This window comes from Rattus rattus, chromosome 2 (assembly GCF_011064425.1).
Source record: "Rattus rattus isolate New Zealand chromosome 2, Rrattus_CSIRO_v1, whole genome shotgun sequence".
Taxonomy (NCBI): Eukaryota; Metazoa; Chordata; class Mammalia; order Rodentia; family Muridae; genus Rattus; species Rattus rattus.
The window spans coordinates 100374750-100397718 of NC_046155.1; the positions used below are offsets into that span (position 1 = coordinate 100374750).

The 22969-nt window shown below is 48.5% G+C and overlaps 2 protein-coding genes across 5 annotated transcripts in view; both read left to right on the plus strand.

Moving 5' to 3' along the window:
• LOC116891781 (short transient receptor potential channel 2) overlaps positions 1-5518 on the plus strand; it is a 19841-nt gene extending 14323 nt beyond the window's left edge. For all 4 annotated transcript variants that reach the window (XM_032893123.1, XM_032893125.1, XM_032893124.1 and 1 more), the window contains 4 exons: positions 197-369; positions 1998-2073; positions 3168-3298; positions 3829-5518. In XM_032893123.1, coding sequence (XP_032749014.1) covers positions 197-369; positions 1998-2073; positions 3168-3298; positions 3829-4064 — 616 coding nt within the window. In that variant the 3' untranslated portion in view covers positions 4065-5518. The remainder of the gene's footprint in view (positions 1-196; positions 370-1997; positions 2074-3167; positions 3299-3828) is intronic.
• Positions 4873-22546, plus strand: LOC116891780 (short transient receptor potential channel 2). Its single transcript, XM_032893122.1, has 13 exons — positions 4873-4981; positions 5629-6342; positions 12797-13009; positions 14134-14298; positions 14765-14939; positions 15783-15983; positions 16435-16597; positions 17017-17109; positions 19408-19600; positions 20122-20249; positions 20342-20420; positions 21024-21153; positions 21825-22546. The coding sequence occupies exons 1-13, from the start codon at positions 4877-4879 to the stop codon at positions 22217-22219; spliced, it is 2754 nt and encodes a 917-aa protein (XP_032749013.1). The 5' UTR covers positions 4873-4876; the 3' UTR covers positions 22220-22546.
• Positions 22547-22969: the final 423 nt, after the last annotated feature.

Consider the following 22969-nt stretch of genomic DNA (forward strand, 5'->3'; position numbering starts at 1 on the left):
CTCCTGTAAGAAAAAAACATATACCTCATGGGCAAAAAAAAAAAAAAAAAAAAAAAAAAAAAAAAAAAAAAGCCTGTGGTCCCCTGGTTAATCACTTAAGATCTAAACATGTCACAATAGCAAACTCTGTTTCTTGGTTCAAGTAATTAGAATAATGTCTGTATTCTGAGTGAAACCAAATACTGTTTCTCTGCAGGAGCACCAAGGAAATTTCAGCGCTCAAGGGTATGTTGAAGCAGCTGCAGCCAGGGCCTCTGGGGCGGGCAGCCCGCATGGTGCTTTCTGCTGCCCATAAGGCACCTCCAGCCAGTGTCGTAAGCCCAAACAACAGCCATGGAGAACCAGGTTCCAGTCATCCCGAGCGTGCAGGTGAGCCCCATGATCTACCCTTACTGTGCCTGGCATTAACTTTCTTCCCTGATTCTACCGCAGTGTACTAGAATAGCTCACCGGCCTCAAGTGAAAGGGCAAAAATGGTCAGGGAAAAGAGAAATTAAGGGTCAGTAGTCAAGGTCATTCTCAGCTACATAGAGAGCTGCAATCCAGCTCGAGTAACACAAGACCCCGTCTCAAAAGAAATGTCTGTGGTCGCCTAGGTCTTTCCTGGAGAGGGCGCTATTCCAGCTCGTTCCAGGAGGTTGGAGAGTCAGCATCTCAGAGTGGCGGCTATTTCATTGGTGACAAACACAAGGGAAGGACAAGGCCAGGCAGAAGTCACAGCTTTTTTACCCCCTTGAGATAAGCTCTCACCACTTAGTTCTTGGCTGGCTTAGAACGCACAGGATACCTGCCTCTACCTCCCAAGTGCTGGGTTAAAGGTGTGTGCCACCACATCCTAGCTTTTTGCAACCTACTCACAGATACTGTGCCATTTGCTAGAAATCACTGAGGGGCTCTCAGTACAAACAGGCAGTAGATAATGGGAGTTGTTTCAGAGGCTGGAAGAGTAAAAGTCTATAATTTTTTAAAAGGAGACTGAAAAGAAACCAAGCATTTGGGGGTATCTACTATTGATAAGGTACTGTGATCATGTAAGCACTTTGAAATACATTCGGTGCTGTACTGAGTGTTTCTGAAATTCTGAATAAAGAATGGCGACTATTGGTTTTTGTTACTACTCATTTGACAGGTATATAGTGAATATCTCTGTGCTAGCCTCATATGGTGCTAGAGATATCCATAATAAATAAAATAAAAGTGCTTATGTCTTAATAAAGAATTGCTATCTGTGTCACACAAGGTAATGTAAAGCTAAACTATGATAAATACTTTGAAGGAGGGGAGGGAAGTGGGTGGGTGGGGAGCACTCTCATACAGGCAAAGGGGAGGTGGGGAGGGCGGATGTGGGATGGGCTGGCAGAGGGGTAACCGGGAAGTAGAATATCGTGGGATGGGTTGGTGGAGGGGGTAATCAGGAAATGGGATATCATTTGAGATATAAACAAATGGAATGATTAATAAAAACAATGCTTTGAAGGAAAAGACCATAGAATGACAAGATTTCAATCAGAGAATCCAGGGAAAGGCCTTGAAGGGATGAGTATGAAATGAGATTAAACAAGAAAAAACAAATTGGGCTGGAGAGATGGCTAGGTGGTTAAGAGCACTGACTGCTCTTCCAGAGGTCCTGAGTTCAAATCCCAGCACCCACATGGTGGCTCACAACCATCTGTAATGAGATCCGATGCCCTCTTCTGGTGTGTCTGAAGACAGCTACAATGTACCAGTCTACTCATATACAATAAATAAATCTTTTTTAAAAAAGAAAAAGGAAAAAAGTTAAGATAGAATATCTCAAAAGAAAAGTTAAAGTATGGCGGCCTCTTGTAAGTAGCTAGACTGTTTGATTTTGTTTTTCAAGAAAATGTCTCACTATTCATCCCCAATTGCCCTTGAGCCTGCCACCCTCCAGCCTCAGCTTCCTGAGTGTGGGGCTTACAGGCGTGTGACACCATACTGGGGTTATGGGGAAGTATTAACAAGATTTTCTAACACAGAGCCCAGAGCAGAAGAACCAAACAGGAAGAACAATGCAAGCAGAGGGAAGAGGAGGAAAGTCCAGGAGCAAAGGAGGTAGGCAGCAGTCACCCTCAGCCCGCTATCTCCTAAACCCTTCCTCATTCATCAGACTTGAAGATAGGCAGAAACTGGCCCTGACCTGAACCAGAATCAGAAACTATGCACACTGCACATGATCAAAATGTATATCTTATGTCTCAGGCCTATACTCCTAGCATTCAGGAAGCCTGTACATTTGACTGCTTCTAGGACTGCTAGACTACTGGGATAGATCGCAAGTTTCAGAACAGCCTGAAATCAGTGGTTGCTGGTATCTATGGGGACAGACAGATGAATGTGGAGTGACTAACATGCATTTGGAGTTTCTTTGGGGGTTGATTTAAAAAAGTCCTAGAGGGCTGGAGAGATTGCTCAGTGGTTAAGAGCACTGACTGCTCTTCCTGAGGTCCTGAGTTCAATTCCCAGCAACCACATGGTGGCTCACAACCATCTGTAATGAGATCCGATGCCCTCTCCTGGTGTGTCTGAAGACAGTGCCTACATACATGAAATAAATAAATCTAAAAATAAAAAAAGTCCTAGAAATACTCGGCTTGGAAGTATCTTTAGTCCATATTTCCAAAGGCTACCTTTATGGTATGTATATAATATCTCAATTCTAAAATTAAAAACTGCCAGGCATTGGGGTTGGGGGATTTAGCTCAGTGGTAGAGCGCTTGCCAGCAAAGCAAGGCCCTGGGTTGGTCCCCAGCTCTGAAAAAAAAAAAAAAAAAAACTAAAATGAACCAAAAAAACAAAAAAAAAAACTGCCAGGCATGATGTCATATGCCTTTAATCCCAGGAGCTAGAAGGCAGGGAGTCAGAACTTGAGTTGTGGGAAAGCCTGATCTACCTAGCAAGTTCTAGGTCATACAGGGCTACATAGTGGGACCCTATCTCAAAATTAATTTTTAAAAACTGAGGCCAAAGATAGAAACTTTGTTGTCAACTGCTCAAAGGTTAACTGCCTTCCTCCACGTCTGTCATATTGAGTGGAAAAACAGGAACTCTGAGCTCCTGTCTCCACCCCCTATATGCTTGTTCTGGATTCTATTCCTTCAGCCTTTGTAGTCTCTCCCGGGTGGCTGACCTTACTGTTCCTTCCACAGACCGTTGTCCAACTCAAGCTCTCAGCCAAATAGGAGGGCAACAGGAAGGACAAGGCAAAGACAGCACCGACCTCAGGCCAAAAGTGATGGCGGTGGTGTGCAGGCTACTGGACAGTGTCCCATTTGTACAGGTGAGCTGCATCGATCACCATGGGGGTGGGTGTCCTTCTAGACAGTTAGTGAGGTCCAATAGGAGACCCTGTCTCAAATAATCAGTTGGAGAAACAAGATATGCAGTATCATCCTCTGGCTCCCATAAGTGCATGCATATGGTACACACATACCAGTCAGTTTTGTTATACACACACACACACACACACACACACACACACACACACACACACACACAGAGAGAGAGAGAGAGAGAGAGAGAGAGAGAGAGAGAGAGAGAGAGTGTGTTTTGATTTGCCCAAGCCTGGTGGCAATGTTCTTTATGCTCATAGCTGACCTTTCCCAGTAGACTCAATGTTCTGTAAGGACAACCATATCCCTCTGCACCTAGTAAATGTCTGATGAATGTCTGACAGACATATGATAGTGTCTCTTGGGTTTGAAATACTCAGCCATGGGAGATTTTCCGAACATGCAGTGGCACTGTGGCAGCAGACACTGCCTTCAGCCTGAGAGCAGGCCCAGGTTAATTGTCCCCTTTCCTCCTCAGGTTCCTTCAGTATTGAGGCTCTTCCCCGGCATGCTGCCACTTGTGGAGAGAGCTCCCCACCCCAGCCAGCTTCTCCTACCTCCTTGTCTTCCTCAGAGTCTGTGCTGTGGGTGTCCTCCCCAGAGAGCTCGCCGCCACCATCTTCCTGGGTCCAATGCCCTATTTGTGAATTACAGTTCTCGGCAAGAGAAATAGAAGAACATGCCAGCGTGTGTGGGGAAGTTTTTCCAGCCTGAGCAGTGACATTCTGCTGACCCTTTCTTGATGTTGGAGCCTGGGGAATGGATCTCTTGTGGCTAAGAAGCATTGGTCCCCTCCCTTCAGTGATTATCTCAGGACTCTGCCTGCCTGAGGACACTTTGGACCCAGCTTGCTCCCCATTCCCGTTGCCAAGGCTGTGTCACTATGGTACCCAATTCTCATAAGGATATTTTCCCCTTAGAACATATTTGGTAGAATTGATGATCTCTCCAAGGCCTTAGAACACTATCTAGAATGTGATTTCCAATGCCCGTTTCCCTGAAAGGAAAACTGAGGCTCAACCAGGGAAAATACCGCCTGAAAATTATAAAGTCCTATGATGTTCTGGGCAGATGAGTGAGTCTTGAGCATGAAACTGACACTGAGTTCCATCTGACCTTGACCTTCTATATCTTTCATGGGTGTCTGCCCCAGGTGTAATCAGATACTGCCCTGAAACTTCACACTACTTACCATGGGTGTGGAATGGATGTTCAGTGACACAAAAACCCCTCACAGGGTTCTTAAAGGAACCAGAGATTTCCTTCTAAGGAATAGGCGTGGCTGTAAAAGTTTGAGCAAATCTCGTTCTAACTATTTGAGATAGTTGGACCGCAGTATCTCCCCAAGGTCCCCTGGAGCTGCGATGGTCCAATTCTGCTTTGAAGAATTATGCACGCTTCCCTTTTCCCCAGGAGATGTCTTCATGTGGCACTAACACCCGTTCCCCTTATCCCCAAGGTACAGGGCAGGGAGAGAGCAGCTGGTCCTGGTGAAGGGAGGGCTTGGGGTGGAGCTTTGAGTGGGAATGAAAGAGGATGTGAGCCGCAGTCAAGGGAGAGGCAGAGCAGGAGGGAGTTCAAGCCTTCAGCCCCTGCCCACAGAAGTGGGTGCAGCCATGGATCCCCTTTCGGTAAGAGACCCTTGCTTCCCTCCCCTCCTCATCCCAGTCCCCAGGGGGATGCAGGGACAGCCTGCTGCTGTTGGTGGGAGAGCCCCTGGATTCCTGATCTAGGGCGTAGAAGAAAAGAGCAGGGAGCTGGACCTGGTAGAAGAACAGGACGCAACAGTACCAAGGAGGGGAGATGCTCTCCAAGGTAGAAGGCAGAGTGAGAGTATCCCGTGGAAGGGAAGCACCTTAAGGTCCTACTAGAGTCCTTCATAGAGAAAGGGTTTAGGGAAAGTGCAGCTTAAAGACCCTCTGTGTGAGCATGTCTGAACTTGTCCTTCAGAGAGATGAGCAGCTACAAAATGGGAACTGGATTCCTGTCGGATGTGTATAGGTTAGGTGCCTACTGCGGCCCCAACCACCCACTTTAATCACCTCTCTTCAGGGAACTAACTTGGGCCCTGTTATGTCTGATTTTTATAAGAATGGAAGTGGGCTGAGTAGATATTCCCCATACTAGCTTTTCCTACATTAGTCTACATAATAAAATGGTGAACAAGACAGTATGTGTTGCTGATCTGTGTTTGAGACGAGGAAGGCATAATAGCTGATTACAGAAGGTTATCTTGGGAACTTAAGAGTGCTGTCCTCTCTCCTTCACCCAACCACAGCCCAACTGGACTGAGATTGTGAACAAAAAGCTCAAATTCCCCCCAACACTGCTGCGTGCTATCCAGGAAGGCCAACTGGGTCTCGTGCAGCAGCTGCTGGAATCAGGCTCCGATCCCTCGGGTGCTGGGCCAGGTGGTCCTCTGCGGAATGTGGAAGAGTCTGAGGACCGCTCCTGGAGGGAAGCCCTTAATCTGGCCATCCGCCTGGGCCACGAGGTCATCACTGATGTTCTGCTGGCCAATGTCAAGTTTGACTTCCGGCAGATCCACGAAGCCCTGCTAGTGGCTGTGGACACAAACCAGCCAGCGGTAGTGCGTCGCCTGTTAGCTCGGCTGGAACGGGAGAAAGGTCGAAAAGTAGACACCAAGTCTTTCTCTCTAGCCTTCTTTGACTCATCAATTGATGGCTCCCGCTTTGCCCCTGGTGTTACTCCACTCACACTGGCCTGCCAGAAGGACCTGTATGAGATTGCCCAGCTGCTTATGGACCAGGGCCACACTATTGCTCGGCCCCACCCAGTTTCCTGTGCCTGCCTCGAGTGCAGCAATGCGCGCCGATATGACCTGCTGAAGTTCTCGCTATCCCGAATCAACACCTACCGGGGCATTGCTAGCCGGGCTCACCTCTCACTGGCCAGTGAGGATGCCATGCTGGCGGCCTTTCAGCTCAGCCGGGAGCTCAGGCGCCTTGCACGGAAGGAGCCTGAGTTTAAGGTTTGTCACCCTCCACACACACATTCTTTACTCCATCCTGCCCTCGGGCCCCATTTCTGTTGTTGCCCTGTGACAGGACTGGACTTTGTGGTGGGTGTTCTAGGAATTTTGAGAAGTGGGGAATTGTTGTGGTTTGCCTTGCCAAGATGTGGTGTGGATAACATGGTTGGTGAACAGAGTTGGTGGACTGGGTGATCAGCATATTGTTGGTTTTATAAATTGCAGAATGGTAATAATGATGCTTAGTTCACCTATGTATAGGGAAAAGTTTTTAACTGGACAAAAAGGGGGAAATGTTGTGGTTTGCCTTGGGGTTTTCTGAATTTGTTAAATAAAGGCAAGAGCGTGAGATTTGGGGCAGAGGTAGGAGTTGGGAGAGAGGGGATTAGATTCAGAGGTTAGGTTGACAGTTGACAGTTGGAGACAGTTGAGCGAGTGGAAGCTGTGGAGGGGGGGGTGAGGGTAGACAGTTGAGGGAGGAGGAGATAGAGACGGAGGCAAGGAGGAAGAAGAGAGGGAGTCGGAGAGACGATGGGGAACTGAGAGGAGTTAGAGGCACCAGGGGGGAGAAGAAGCTGGAGACTTGGTAAATAAAAGGTGCAGGGATGAGTAATTTGGGAACTGGGATTAGGACAGTGTAATGTGGATCTGCCAAATCTAGACGCTGGATTGTTTTTAATGCTAAATGAGTGTGTTTTTTTTAAGAAAGAGTCTCAATTTAAGTAAGTGGCTGGGCTGAGTTTATGCCAAGATATCCAGCAGATATCTGGGGCACTGATTGTGGAACCCCTAGCAGGGTAAAACACCAGTTGTATGCTCTTTGTGTAAGAGTCTCAGTATAAGAAAGTGTGGCTGGGTTGTGTTTTTCTGCAAGATATCCAGAAGATATCTGGGGAAGGAGGTGTGGAACCCTAGCAGGAAAAACACCCTGAGGGAAAACATTCCACCCCCGGTTTTTCGTTTATTTATTTTACTTTACTTTATTTTATTTATTTTCTGACAACATATAGGCCTAACTAAACCATTAGAACTCAACTAACCTGAGATAAAGTTTACTTCCCTCTCAACCCCAGAATAGGCAGGAGTACTAGTGGATTGGGAATTGACTGGTCTGGAGAGGCTCCACGAAGAATGGGAGAGGACTGCACGTATTCTGAAGGAGAGGGAGAAAAAGGTACAAGGGGCTTCAGATCAGATACTACTTTGATGTAAGAGAGATATATAACTTTATGATACTTAAAGATGAGAAACATAATGAATATCTTTTGGGCCTTATGGAATGATATTTTGAATGGTCTGAAAGTTGAGAATTTTGAGGAAAAAGACACTTTATCATTTACCAGTATTGCAATATTCATTCTTCTGATTTACTATACCTTCTCAAAAGACAGGGCCCTAAATACCAAATTTCTAGCTTTAGAACAGAAGATAAAAGTAATAATCGCACAACATGAACAACAGAAAGAGACAATTAAATCTTGGAAGTACAGCCTCGAAGAAACACAAGAATTAAAGACACAGAAAATTATAGATCAGAATAAGAGACAGAAAGATGAAATGAAAAGTGATAGACAGGAACTAGAAAGGATGTTAGAACAGAACATACAACAGCACACAGCCCTAAATAGCAAATTTCTAGCCTTAGAACAGAAGATACAGGTAATTATGGAACAACATGAACAACAGAAAGAGAAAATTAAATCTTGGCAATGTAGCCTAGAAGGAACACTAGAATTGAAGACACAGAAGAAAAAGGAGACTAAGACGATCAACAAATAGGTGATGTATATATGAGGTTGTTTAGGTCTCCGTGTATGAACTGGCTGAGACTGAAATGTCTATAAACAGCCAGTGATATTTTTGAGTGCAAATTTCATAATCAACAATGTATGTATTTAAAATTATGTTACGGTTTATTATATGATTAACCTAACCTGAAAAAGGTATTTTTTTTTTTTGATCTTTATTTACTAAACTGTGCAACCTGCTTATCCCATTTGAAAATGCTTATAGGTAAAGTTTTGAAAAGGTGGGATGAAGGAAGAGAAGATAGCTCTGAAATGATACACACTCTGGGATGCTGAGATTCCGGGACTTTCCAGTCCAACGTGTTTGATTCTCCTTAATTACACTGAAAGCTTGATTTAAAGGCCTGCTTTTCAGAACTTTCCAGAATGGACATTACTTATCCAGCCCTTCAGACTGTCATAGTCAGATGTCAGGGAACTTTCTCAGCACAGAATGACTGGCAGGCAAAATCATTGCTAGCCTACTTTTTTAAAGCCAATTTTCCAATACCCCTTGGGCCCCAGAAGGGAATTCTTGCCCAATCCATTAGAAAGCAGGACAAGGAAGATCGTCAGTCCCATTTCCTTTATGTTAGGGTGGATGGTTCTATTTATTTTTGGAATGGTTTTCTTTTTAAGGAATTCTGTAATAAATGTAGCTTTGGGCAGGGAAACTAGTGAGTAAACTCAGGGATTGCTACACCCTTTCCTTTTTGTATCTTCTTAGATATAGTAATACATAGAAAAATTAGAAATAGACAAAACAGATTGGCAAACACTCTTAAACAAAATTTCATATATTTTACACTGATAGAAAATATTTGTAATTGATACAAAGTTAAGCTGTAATCTTTTCATTGGTATAGAAATGCATTTTACACAAACGAGGTTTTCAATGGTATACTTTCTTGTTGATTTATAATTGAGATTATATTTACTTTAACATGGGCATTTATTGCCTCCACTATGCATCTAAGAATACAAGTCTTAGACCCTATCCTATAACTGCTGTTATACATTATTTTTAGTTGATTAACCAGTACCAGCTAAGGTCAGATGGCAAGGTTATGGTTCTAAGTCAGTTTAGATGGGTTTTGTAAATACTTGATTAGAGAGGGCCAATGGCTCTATGCTTAACAGTTCAGAAACGCCTATGTAGATAGGGAAATCTTCAAAGGGAAGTCCCTGACATTTCTTCATCTAGATCATTTCACTAGAGGTTGACAGGCCCTTAGACTGAAGAAGAACTTGACATCAATGGAGTTGCTCAAATCAGCCACTGAGCAAATTCAATTCATCTACCAGACAAGACACTGTCCAGAAGGACAAATTATGGTGAATAGTGATTGATAATCTCTGCCGGGCAGGGTGATCAGCCCTTCAAAAATCTGCATTGATAAGGTCTGTCAGATGATCCTGGGCCAGAAGGCTGAAGACTGATGCTCTGCATATTAAGGAATAAGGGGACTGTCAGGTGATCAGAGTCTTTATAAAATTGCTAAGCTTGGAAGCCATGTTTTTGGCCTTTATGTTTTCAGGCCAATATTAATCATTCTTGGATTTCTGATGTGGGTTGGAGACTAGTAGTCTCATAGACAACCCGAATGGTTTGGTATTGAGAAAGATGATAAATCTGTTAGGGTAGTTTAGGGTGGCATAGGGAACCAGGATATAGTCAAGTATAGTTTTTTTAGTATAGATGACATGGTTAATGAACAAAATTGATGGACTGGGTGATCAGATTGTTGGTTTTATAAATTGCAGAATGGTAATAATGATGCTTAGTTCACCTATGTATAGGAAAAAGTTTTTAACTGGACAAAAAGGGGGAAATGTTGTGGTTTGCCTTTAAGAATGTGTGTGGATAACATGGTTGGTGAACAGAGTTGGTGGACTGGGTGATCAGCATATTGTTGGTTTTATAAATTGCAGAATGGTAATAATGATGCTTAGTTCACCTATGTATAGGAAAAGTTTTTTAACTGGACAAAAAGGGGAAATGTTGTGGTTTGCCTTGGGGTTTTCTCTGAATTTGTTAAATAAAAAAAGCGTGATTTGGGCAAGATTTGGGAGTGAAAAAAGATCAGAGGTTGGGTTGACAGTTGACAGTTGAGACAGTTGAGCGAGTGGAACCTGAGGAGGGGGGTGAGGATTGACAGTTGAGGAGGGGTTAGAGAGGAAGCCAGGAGGGAGAAGAAAAGGGATTGGGGAGACGATGGGGAACTGAGAGAGTTAGGAACAGGGGGAGAAGAAGCTGGAGACTTGGTAAATAAAGGTGCAGGGATGAGTAATTTGGGAACTAGGATTAGGACAGTGTAATGTGGATCTGCCAAATCTAGACGCTGGATTGCTTTAATGCTAAATGAGGTTTTTTTTAAGAAAGAGTCTCAAATTTAAGTAAGGTGGTTGGTTGAGTTATGCCAAGATATCCAGTGATATCTGGGGGGTTGGAACCCTAGCAGGGTAAAAAACACCAGTTGTATGCTCTTTAAAAGAGTCTCAGTATAAGAAAGTGTGTGGCTGGGTTGTGTTTCTGCCAAGATATCCAGAAGATATCTGGAAGCGAGGTGTGGAACCCTAGCAGGGAAAAACACCCTGAGGAAAACATTCACCCCGGTTTTCGTATACATTTTTACTTTTTACTTTTTTTTATTTATTTACGACAACAGGGAATGGCAAAAAAAAAAAAGGGTGGAGTTTCTTGTCTTAAGAGCAACAATTGGGGATTTAGCTCAGTGGTAGAGCGTTTGTTTGGCAAGTGCAAGGCCCTGGGTTCGGTCCCCAGCTCCGAAAAATAAAAAAGAAAAAAAAAAAAAAGAGCTCTAATTTCATCCAGAACAGGCTTTCATTCTAGTGACAGCCACTCCAGGGACACTTGACTTATTTGAGGGGTGCAGCTTCTACCTTAGGGTTCTCTAGATGTATTTAGGGGTACTCTAGACCCACCTAAGGGAAGAGAGAAGACTAGAAAGCCGCTGAACAGGCATAGATGTGACAAATAGAGCGGGTCCTTGGGGAGGCCCAGTGTACGCTCACCTGGAGCGCTGTGTGTTAGGGCTCTCAAGCTTGTGATCATGGATGGAAAAGGGGGACAAGATGCCCCCAGGACTTTATTCAGTGCCTCTGTGGATGGTCCTCACGGGCACTGCACAGAAAACTAGGAAAAGAAAGAGTAACCTATGGCTTTTGTGTTTCAGGAAGATTTTTTTTTAAGATTTATTTAATGAATATGAGTACACTGTAGCTATCTTCAGACACACCAGAAGAGAGCATCAGATCCCACTATAGATGGCTGTGAGCCACCATGTGGTTGCTGGGAATTGAACTCAGGACCTCTGGAAGAACAGTCAGTGCTCTTAACCGCTGAGCCATCTCTCCAGCCCATTCAGGAAGATTCTTAAGGGAAGAGGCATTTAAGCTTGTCTGTGGAAGAGGCTGGTTAGAGAAGATGAGCAGAGAAGGTAATTGAGGTAGAGCTGAAGGCCTAGTGAAAGGTACGTCATGAGGGGCTGGAGACAGCTCCGTTGGGAGAGTGCCTGTGCATGAGCCCCAGACTTCGATCCCCAGAACTACACGTGGTGCCTCACATCACACCTGGGCGGTAGAGACAGAATGGTCAGAGTTCAAGAGCATCTCTGGCAGGTTGTAGGCCAGCCTGGAACACATGAGGCCTTACCTCAACAGCCCTACCCCCAAGAAGTATGAGGACCTGGGATGGAGTACCTGGTCAAGGCCTGGCATTATACCAATCCCGTTTGTCCATTGCTGAGTCCTTGGCATCCCGTGTGCCAAGCCAGACCATACCTCAGTCCTCAAGACTGCCATTAGGCAGGGAATCTATAAGGGTCTCATGAAAGCCTAGGACAAAGTAAGGCTAGAGAGCCAGGAGAATAAAAGGTCCCCACCAGGAAGGAGCAGTGCTTTCAAAGGACTCTCCCACCTCACACAGCTATGGGATGGGCAGGCCAGGAATTCTCATCCATGCCTTACAGGCAGAGAGACTGAAGTCTCAAAAATGTTTCCTCTCCGAGGGACAGTGCTAGAGGTAACCTGGGCCTTCAAAGACTGACTTGGAACCTCCCTGGAGAAAAAGCTCCAAATAAAACAGGATAGAGTGGGAAATAGGCAGCCAAGAACTCCACATTCTTCTGCATCTCCTTAAACGGCCGGCACTGGTTCCATCTAAAGGCGGAAAAAGTAAACGAAATGAGCACAAGTGTAAGCGGTAGGGCAGTGGAGTGGCTCAGCAGGAAGGGCTGCTGCTGCTGCTCAAACCTGAAGACCTGCGCTCAACACCCAGGACCCAAATAAAAGTGGAAAGAGAACCAATTCTACAGTCGTTCTGGCCCACGCGTGTGTGTGTATGTACCTGCACACATACCACACACGGTAACAATGTTTAAAGAAAATAGGAAGTCGGAGTCATAGTGGGACAGGGGTCAGGAATTAGAAGAGGAAAATCTGAGGAGCAGGCAAGCACGGTGGGTTTGGGTTGCAGTATCTTGATGATGCGGTGGGGAAAGCATCAGGTAAGTGGAGGCCACACAGGATTGGTGAGGTAGCAGGAGAAAGGAACAGACCCGGTGGTGTCAGAGCTGACCCTGGCCCACAGTTTGGTGGAAGGGCAGGGACAGATCGGTCTGATGGCACACAACACTTTCTTACAGCCTCAGTACATTGCCCTGGAGTCTCTCTGCCAGGACTATGGCTTTGAGTTGCTGGGCATGTGCCGGAATCAGAGTGAGGTCACTGCAGTGCTCAATGACCTGGGCGAGGATAGTGAGACTGAGCCTGAGGCTGAGGGCCTGGGCCAGGCCTTTGAGGAGGGCATCCCTAACCTGGCAAGACTGCGGTTGGCTGTCAACTACAACCAGAAACAGGTCAGCTGGGCCCTCCCTTACCCTGGTCGCTTGTCCTGTCTTCTCTAAGGCATGTCCAAGTCAGCCTTATCCCTTGACTTTCTCTATCCTTGGGACTTGCTGAGACCTTGATAGTGAGTGCCCTTCATATGAGCCCTTAACAGGAAGAGGGGGAGTTTCCCATCCTCCCCTGGTTACCTGCAGTCTGAGTACTAACAATCCTTAGAAAGCTAGTCACCACCAGGATCCCACACTCAGAGCTCATGCAGTCTGAGTACTAACAATCCTTAGAAAGCTAGTCACCACCAGGATCCCACACTCAGAGCTCATGCAGTCTGAGTACTGACGATCCTTAGAAAGCCAGTCACCACCAGGATCCCACACTCAGAGCTCATGCGGTCTGAGTACTGACGATCCTTAGAAAGCCAGTCACCACCAGGATCCCACACTCAGAGCTCATGCGGTCTGAGTACTGACGATCCTTAGAAAGCTAGTCACCACCAGGATCCCACACTCAGAGCTCACGCAGACTTACCTTTGCCTCAAGCCTAATGAATAACTTTGGCCCCAACTTCTGCTGTTAGACTACAACACCTCACTCTATGCACTAAGGTGTTAAATGCCTGGTGATTTTTTTCCCCTGTCTCATTAGATGCCTTACCCAACAGCCAAGCTAAAGACAGGATCCCTGTCCAGTCCCCGACAGCCCGACTCTCATTCCCAGGCAGATAGCCTGACCCACAAAGCTCTCCTGTGTGCCTTCTCCATTGACCTGGTCCTCATGACAGGAAACCCATATTCCATGCCCCTTCCCTCAAAGATCCTTCATCCAGACATCTATTACATATACCTACAGAGGCAGGGAACACTGAGAAGTCTGGGACTGAGACCCCCAAGTTCTACCCACTCCTGCCTGCCTTCAAGAGCATGGATGTGAAGAGCCTTGGAATTCGTACTGAGGCCTACTGAAATCACTTCACTTGCCCGTGGTCACGTGGCAAGGAAAGCCCCTCTCTTCTGGGTGGGCTGGCATGGAGACAAAAGGAGGCTTCAACCTCTGTGGCAGGAAGTAGGGCTCTGCCTCCAACCAGCTCCTTTGGCCTTCCTGCCTGGTGGCCTTCTCCTCATGGCTCCTCTCTGCTTAGTTTGTAGCACACCCCATCTGCCAGCAAGTGCTGTCTTCCATCTGGTGTGGGAACCTGGCTGGCTGGCGAGGAAGCACCACCATCTGGAAGCTCTTTGTGGCCTTCCTCATCTTCCTCACCATGCCCTTCCTCTGCATTGGCTACTGGCTGGCGCCCAAGTCCCGGGTACTAAGAACAAGATGACTGATACCTTAGTTTGTGTTTTGGAAGCAAGCTCTCCACTGGGAGTGTGGGGGTGGATTGGAGGTGGGGACGGACATTACAAAAACTGCCAGAGTGTGGCAAGGCGAAGAGTGGAGAGGGCCACTCAGGCTCCCGACTGGGTGACCGAGAGGAGCGGGTTTAGGATAGTAGTAGTAAATCTTACCTTTCAATTTGGTTGAGTATGAAGTTGTCCTGTGAGGTACACCCCACCCCACCCCCCAACAAGAAGGCTTGCAGTAATAACACCTCACGCGGTTGTGAAGGAGAGAACAGGAGATAGGCCTCGTGCATCCTACGTTCTTAGTCCATGCCTAGATGAGTAGACGAACCTGAAGTGCAGACTCACGTGGGAGCCAAGTAGTCTAGAGGGCTATAAGGACAAGCAACCACAGGCCTCTGCCAGCCATGCTTATACTCTCCCCCAAAGCTGGGCCGCCTGCTGAAGATCCCAGTGTTGAAGTTCCTGCTTCATTCCGCCTCCTATCTGTGGTTCCTGATCTTCTTGCTGGGAGAGTCTCTGGTCATGGAGACTCAGCTGAGCACCTTCAAAGGCCGCAGCCAGAGTGTCTGGGAGACTTCTCTGCATATGATTTGGGTCACAGGTATGTGTGAGAAAGCCCTTTATTGTGGCTAGCTACCAAGGGCCTCGTGGCCCCGTCTGGCACTGGGCCCCAATAAAACTTGGCCACACTGAGCAGGCTAATCATTTAGACACCCTGAAAATCAAGATCTTAAAACGGAACTGGGTGCTATGGTGCATCACGGTAACCCCAACCCTCAGGACCCTAAGGCACATTCAAAGCCAACCAGGGATGCATAGCAAGACTTTGTCTCAAAGGGGTGAGTGGTTAAGAGGACTCAGTGAGCAAAAAGCACTTGCTGCCAAGCCCGATGACCTGAGTTCAATACCTGAGATGAACCTGATGGGAAGAGAACCAATTCCCACAAGCTGTCCTCTGACCTCCACACATGTGTGATGGCAATGCATGCAAGTGCCCATGCATTCATGCACACGCACACACGCACACACGCACACACATACACACACACACACACACACGCCCCACATCGATAGATAAATGTTTAATATTTATTTTTAACTATTAAAAATAAATAATAAAAAGGAGTCCTTAAATATTTGCCCAAATATGATTTGGTGGACCAGGAAGAACAGTAGTCCACCACCACCCCATGCTGCTTGCTTTCCGAGTATCACCTGCCTAGTTACTTGTGCCAGTCACGTGGATCCTGAGATCCGTCTGCAACAAGGAGGGGCTCCCCTTTTGTTCCAGAAGGTCACTCTGCACTTGGATGGATTAGATGTTTCAGCTCCCCACTCCCACAAAAGCTCTGCCTTTGCAGCCTGGCTATGTCCTAGAAGGAGGAAGGGAGCTTGGCTTCCTCCTCTCCTCGCCCTCCCTGGACACCCTCCTGTCCCCTTCCAGGCTTTCTGTGGTTTGAGTGTAAGGAGGTGTGGATCGAGGGCTTGCGAAGCTACCTCCTGGACTGGTGGAACTTCCTGGACGTGGTCATCCTGTCTCTGTACCTGGCATCCTTTGCACTGCGCCTCCTCCTGGCTGGACTTGCCTACATGCACTGCCGGGACGCCTCAGACAGCAGCACCTGCCGATACTTCACCACAGCTGGTGAGGAGCCTGTCCTCATCACCTCTCCCTTTGCTGTGGTACAGTACCCAGCAAAGCAGCTCAGAGAGGAAGGGTTTGTTTAGGTTTGTTGTTTGACGTTGTGGTGGGTGCAGAGGGCAGCTGGTCTCAGTGTGTCCATAGTCAGGAAGCAGATGAACACTGGGGCTCAGCCTCTCTCTCTCTCCCCCTCCCCCTCTCCCTCTTCCCCCTTCCCCTCTCCTTCTCCCTCTCTCTCCTTTATAGTTAGTCCAGGCACCCAGTCACGTTCAGCATTCAGTCTTCCCTCCTCAGTAAAACCTCTCTGGAAACACCATGACATCTATCTAGAGCTGTGTCTCCTAGGTGATTCTAAATCAGTCCTGCTGATAATGGAGACTAAATCACAGCGCCTGAGCCCAGCCGTGGGTCCCAGGCGAGCCTTAACTCAATCACCTCCCCGTCCCCCCTGCAGAGCGAAGTGAGTGGCGCACAGAGGACCCCCAGTTCCTGGCCGAGGTGCTCTTTGCTGTCACGAGCATGCTCAGTTTCACCCGATTGGCGTATATTCTGCCAGCTCACGAATCACTGGGCACTCTGCAGATCTCCATTGGCAAGATGATTGACGACATGATCCGGTGTGTGCTCTCCTGCCTGTGGCTACTCCTCCCTGATCTTCTGAAATCCTCAGCTTGACCTGTGCTGTGTGCCTCGCACAGAACTGTGAGCACCAGCAGTCTCTGAGCCCCACCTAGGACCTAGAGGCAGAATCTGGAAACACAAACCTCCCCTCAGCAGGGAGGCTGACAGTTCCCAGCCCAGCCACAATTACAAACGACCAATAGCAGAAACAGCCCCTGGTGTCCCAATTCTGGACAACTCTATGCCTCACTTTGTCCCTCTTCTAGAAATTGAAGTCAAAAGGGCACACAAAATAAAAATAAAATAAGCAAAGAGTCAGAAGGCCATCGCCTCCCCTTCCCCAATTCCTTTTCCCAGAGCCTGCCTTGTAGGGTGGAGACACACTCTGACCCTTCCACATCCTACTCCTTGACAGGTTCATGTTCATCCTCATGATCATCCTGACTGCCTTCCTCTGCGGCCTCAACAACATCTATGTGCCCTACCAGGAGACGGAGAAGCTGGGCAAGTAAGCTGAGCCTGGGGCCGAGGCCGGGGCCCAGGCGGGCCGGGGAGCTGGGAGGCTGAGGCCTTTTGTCTTAGCACTAACTCTCTTACTTGTGCAAGCTCGTTGATTCTCTCTGACACTAACTCATTCACTCATGCATTCCCTTGTTTCCAACCCTGCTGTTTGAAAAATGCCAGTCATTAAATGAAGAAAGTCACCGGCACCCACGCCCTGTTTGAGCAGCCCATTGTGGTTTTGCTGCGATCTGTTTCTCTTTCTTTTTTTCTCTTGCAACACTTTTTGTTTGTTGTTTGTTTGTTTGTTTGTTTTTGAGATTGGGTCTCACTATGTAGCTATGGTTGTCTTGGAGCTTGCAGTATAGACCAGGGTGACCTCAAATTCACAGAGATCTGCCTGCCTCTGCCTCACCAGTGCTGGTTAAAGGCACGCAGCACCACACATTAGAGGAGGATTTGGCCCTTGGTGAAGAGCACCTCTCCATTGGGAAGGTGCCCTTTATTAACGGAGGGATTCTGGCCTAGATTACTTGCCATCTGTACCCACCGGATTCAACCTCTGAAGGTGGTTTTGAGGGTGAGTGGGGTTTGAGATAGGCTCTCAAGTAACTTGGGATAGCCTTGGACTTGATGATCTAGAACTGATGCTCCTGTCTCTACCCTCAAGTGCTAGAATGCCAGGTGTGTATTGCCCCACCCAGCCATGGATAGCTTTACTGAAAGAGTTCCTGCCGTGGTCTGAGACAGTGACTCTCCACTTCTGTCACTTGTTTGACATTTATTATCTTGCGTCCTTCTAACAGAGTACTTGTTCCTAGCTCTGCATGGTGATGCATGCCTATAATCTCAGTGCAGGAGGTAGGGACAGGAGGATCAGAAGTTCAAGGTCATCCTCAGTTGTTTAACAAGTTCGAGGCCAGCTCAGGACTTCGTGTCAAAGGGAAGAGAACTGGGGTTGGGGATTTAGCTCAGTGGTAGAGTGCTTGCCTAGCAAGCACAAGGCTCTGGGTTGGGGTCCCCAGCTCAAAAAAAAAAAAAAAAAAAAAAAAAAAGAAAAGAAAAGAAAAAAAAAAAGGGAAGAGAACTGTTGAGGTGGCTCAGGAGGTAAAGGGGCTTCCCAGGAACAACATGGTGAAAGGCAAGAACTGACTCCTGCAAGTCGTCTGACCTCCACACTTCCTGCGTTTTGAAGAAAGACACACATACATGCACACAGAGAAATAAGTAAAAAAATAATAATAATAATTAAAAATAAAAAAATGTAAACAAACCTTAAAGCATTTTGGCCGGAGATCTCAGGTGAGGTAAATGGCGGGCGTATGGCTCAGGTCGCTAGGAATATGGAAAATTAGCAAGTAGAGGTCTATCGCATTGGGTCAACTTAGGAAGGTCTCCCTTGATGCTGTATGGAGGACAGAGTGACAAAAGCAATGCCATTTACCCATGGCGGTCTAGAGCCAAGACGCAGAGAGTCAGAGGGCAGAGGGCAGAGTAGTATGGTCAGGACAGTGAGCGCTTGATGAGTGCATTCTGTTGGGTTCCTTGGGGGAAAGACAGACCAAGAGGGGAGGGCTTCCTGGAAGAGGCAGCACCGGGGCTATTGCCTCTGTGCTCTACAGCACACGTACTCTCCCACCCAGGCCAGGAAATTTTCTTAACTTGTTGTGCCTTCCTCTTTTATCTCGCTTGCAGTCACAGCAACCAACATGATCTTTTCAAATATACTTCCGATGTCCCGCTCCGTCTGGAACTCTTTCTAGGGTTGGAAGGCCACAGTAGAGACTTTAGCATTATTCTATAAGGCCCGTATCTGTGTGGTTCGTAACAGCCTCTCATAAGCCATTCTCTCTTCTTCCCATCACACCCTCATCCTAAGCCTTCCCCAGAACATGCAGGCCTCGGGACAGGATCCTGCTTGTCTTGTACCAGCTGAGAGGCTTACTGCTTGTGCAGAGGACCCAGGTTTGGTTCCCAGCACCCAAATAGTGGCTCGCAGCCATCTGTAACTCCAATTCCAGGGGATCCGATGCTTCCTTCCTCCTACCTCTCCAGGCTCCTGCACCCACATGGTGCTCTCCCACACACACTCAGGATACACACCAATACACAAGTAAAATAAGTTTTTAGATAAATAACTAAGAAACACAAGTGTCTGTATTCACAAGGGTGGTCCATACGGATTCATGGACATCAAAGGCCTTGACTGTGTCTTCAGAGGAGGGGAGTGTGTCTGGGTAGAACCCAGGCTTCTCTCCCAACCCGATCCCCGTTTTCCTCTCCTCTGTTTGGCCCACCATGCCAGTTTCAACGAAACGTTCCAGTTTCTCTTCTGGACCATGTTCGGCATGGAAGAGCACTCTGTGGTGGACATGCCTCAGTTCCTGGTGCCTGAGTTCGTGGGCCGGGCCATGTACGGCATCTTTACCATCGTCATGGTGATTGTGCTACTCAACATGCTCATCGCCATGATCACCAACTCCTTCCAGAAGATCGAGGTGCGTGACCCAAGCCAGGCTAGGTGGGGAGGGACAGGGTACAGAGACCCTCGGGGTCCTGCCCTGCTCTCACTTTTATTTTATGACTCTGGACAGTTTCTCCTCTAAACAACAAGGATCTCAGCACTGTTGTTGGTATGGGCAGACTCCAAGTCTAACGCTCTCTGCACTTGGTGGTGGTGTGGGTGGTGGTGGTGGTGATGGGTGTGGGTGTGGGTGGTGGTGATGGTGGTGGTGGTGATGGTGGTGTGGGTGGTGGTGGTGGTGGCGGTGGTGGCGGCAGCAGCATTTTAGAGCATTGTATAAAAGTAAGGGGGGGGGACACTAGAAGGAAGCAGATGGGTCGACATTGCAGGCTGAGAATATACTGAGCACTGAGAATGGGAAAGGGGACTGTGGGTGGTTGGTGGGGAGGAACATGAGCAAGAATAAGAGAGGGGAAGGCAAAAGCGACATCGCCTGAGTGAGCAGAGTGGCCATGCCAGCATGGACCTGCCATAGCCTCCTGCCTCGGTCCCCAGGATGATGCTGATGTAGAGTGGAAGTTTGCTCGCTCCAAGCTCTACCTGTCCTACTTCCGAGAGGGTCTGACGCTGCCTGTGCCTTTTAACATCCTGCCGTCCCCAAAGGCTGCCTTCTACCTTCTCAGGTGATGGCCTCAGAGGTCTGGCCCCTGTACACCACCCAGTTCCTGCACCCCAACCCACCCACTAACATCTTTTCACCATGGTGATCTCTCAGGAGGATTTTCCGGTTCATTTGCTGTGGCTCCTCCTGTTGCAAAGCCAAGAAGTCGGACTACCCCCCAATCCCGACCTTCGTGAGTTCCTTTGCAGACTCCTGTTTCCTCACCTGTCTTACCTAAGCCATCAGTGTGTCCCCAGAGAGCCTGCTTCCAATTCCCACTCTGTCACACGGCCTCCATTTTCATCTTCCTGCTTCTGATTCCTACACCTCTAGTCCCACATCCTGCGGCCTAAACATAATCCATGCCACCTCCACCTCAAGCCCGGGCTCCAGACAAAGAGGCTGTAAGACCTGCTTGGGTGATTTAACTTGGGCAAAGCCCCCTGAGGAATGAGAAGGCTGCAGAGGCAGCTGGACATCCAAGGGGCTCACCTACCTCCTGTCATCCGCACCGTAACTCAGCCTGTCCGAGCATGAGAGCTTTCCTGGTCTGGACCACTGCTGCCAGTCCTCTAGGGCTCTTTCCTTCCCACACCACACCCACCTCTCAGTCTTCATGCACTCACTGTCCTCTCACAGTCTATTTCCCCAGTTGGCCCCCATCTGTCCTGCAGGACTGCACTGTTCCCTTCAGGCCAGGGACAGAAAGCCTGCTCGATGTTGCCTTTCTCTTTTACTCTTGGTCAGGGCAGAGATGGAAAGGAAGGTAGAGAATTCACTCTGCCTTCCATTGCAGACCAACCCGGGGGCAAGGGCAGGGCCTGGGGAAGGAGAACGTGTGTCCTACCGCCTTCGAGTCATCAAGGCTCTGGTGCAGCGCTACATAGAGACTGCCCGGCGCGAGTTCGAGGAGACCCGTCGGAAAGGTCAGAGGCTCACTTGTAATGCTCTCCCCTTAGCTCACCTGGGAAGAGTGCCTACACCAGACTTCCCACCCTCCATACTCCACACCATTAGGATCCAGTCCCGTCCTCTCTGCCCTAGAAAGGCACAGTTTACCCATCTGGCTCCTTGACTCGGTTCCTCTGCCTTTACTTACTTACATGTTGTGTTCTCATTCCCTCAGTCTTGTGTGCTCAGATACTGAGCTCCCCTTTCGCCTCCCCCTCCCATTTCCTTCTTCCTGTCTTACTAAGTTGCCTAGGCAGGTCTTGAGCTCACTTTGAGGCCTAGACTGACTTAGAAATCTCCCGACTAGGGGCTGGGGATTTAGCTCAGTGGTAGAGCACTTACCTAGGAAGCGCAAGGCCCTGGGTTCGGTCCCCAGCTCCGAAAAAAAGAACCAAAAAAAAAAAAAAAAGAAATCTCCCGACTAGATGGGATTACCAGCCTGCACTACCAACCCCAGCTAAGGCTTTTCTCCTTTGTCGCTGACCTTCCATTAATGCTCGAATTTACCTGACCCCTCAGTTCCTCCAGTCTTTCTTTAGAATTCAGACAGGGTGTCCCTGGATTCAGTAGGGTGGGGTGCGAATAGACAGAAGAGGTACTGAGCAGGCAGGCTCTCCTCTGAAAGACCTGCCCTGATTCATCTCAGATCTGGGCAACAGACTGACAGAGCTGACCAAGACTGTGTCTCGACTGCAAAGCGAGGTGGCCAGTGTGCAGAAGACTGTGGCGGCGGGAGGGGCGCCTCGGCCTCCGGATGGCGCCAGCATCCTCAGTCGGTACATCACCCGAGTGCGCAACAGCTTCCAGAACCTGGGCCCCCCTGCCCCTGACACCCCCGCAGAGCTGACGATGCCTGGGATTGTGGAGACCGAAGTCTCCTTAGAAGATAGCCTTGATGCTACAGGAGAGGCTGGGACTCCGGCTTCTGGAGAGTCCAGCTCTTCCTCCTCGGCCCATGTGCTGGTACACAGGGAGCAAGAAGCAGAGGGGGCAGGGGACTTGCCCCTGGGGGAAGATCTGGAGACCAAGGGCGAGTCCTAAGGCAACAGAAGGGTCTTTTCTGTCTCTAAGTGCAGCTGCCTAGTTGGGTAGAGCCAGGGTCTCACAGTAGAAGACCATGGTACTTTTTTTTTTTTTTTTTGCCTCAGTAAAGTTTCTGCTGTGGAAGTCAGATGATCATCTCCATCTCTTGATAACCTAAGATCCCTTCCTTTACTCCCCTAAAATGGATGCTGTGTGAGGAGGGAAGAAAGAGCTTGCTTTGAGTTCTGGGGTTTAGAATCCTACTTTGGGCTTCCTCAGGTCTTTAAAGGAAAAAGTTCTGGCCTAGGAAACTAGAGGACTGGGAGACTGGAGGCCTGCCAGTGGGTAGGGCTGAGAGTGGGTGGGCCTGAGAGTGGGGGAACCTGAGAGTGGGGGACTGAGGAGTGGGGAGGCCTGAGAGTTGGGGAGGCCTGAGAGTGGGGAAGCCTGAGGGGGAACCTGAGTGGGGAGCCTGAGGGGGGGCTGAGAGTGGGGGGGGCCTGAGGGGAGGAAGCCTGAGGGGGGGCCTGAGGGGGGGAGTGGGTGGGGGGCCTGAGAGTGAGGGGGGAGGAAGGCCTGAGGGGAGGCCTGAGGGGGGGAGCCGAGGGGGGAGCCTGGGGGGGCCTGAGAGTGGGGGGGCCTGAGAGTTGGGGGAGCCTGAGGTGGGGGGGGGAGTGGGGCCTGAGAGGGGGGAGCCTGAGAGTGGGGAGGCCTGAGAGTGGGGGGAGCCTGAGAGTGGGGAAGCCTGAGAGTGGGGAGGTCTGGAGG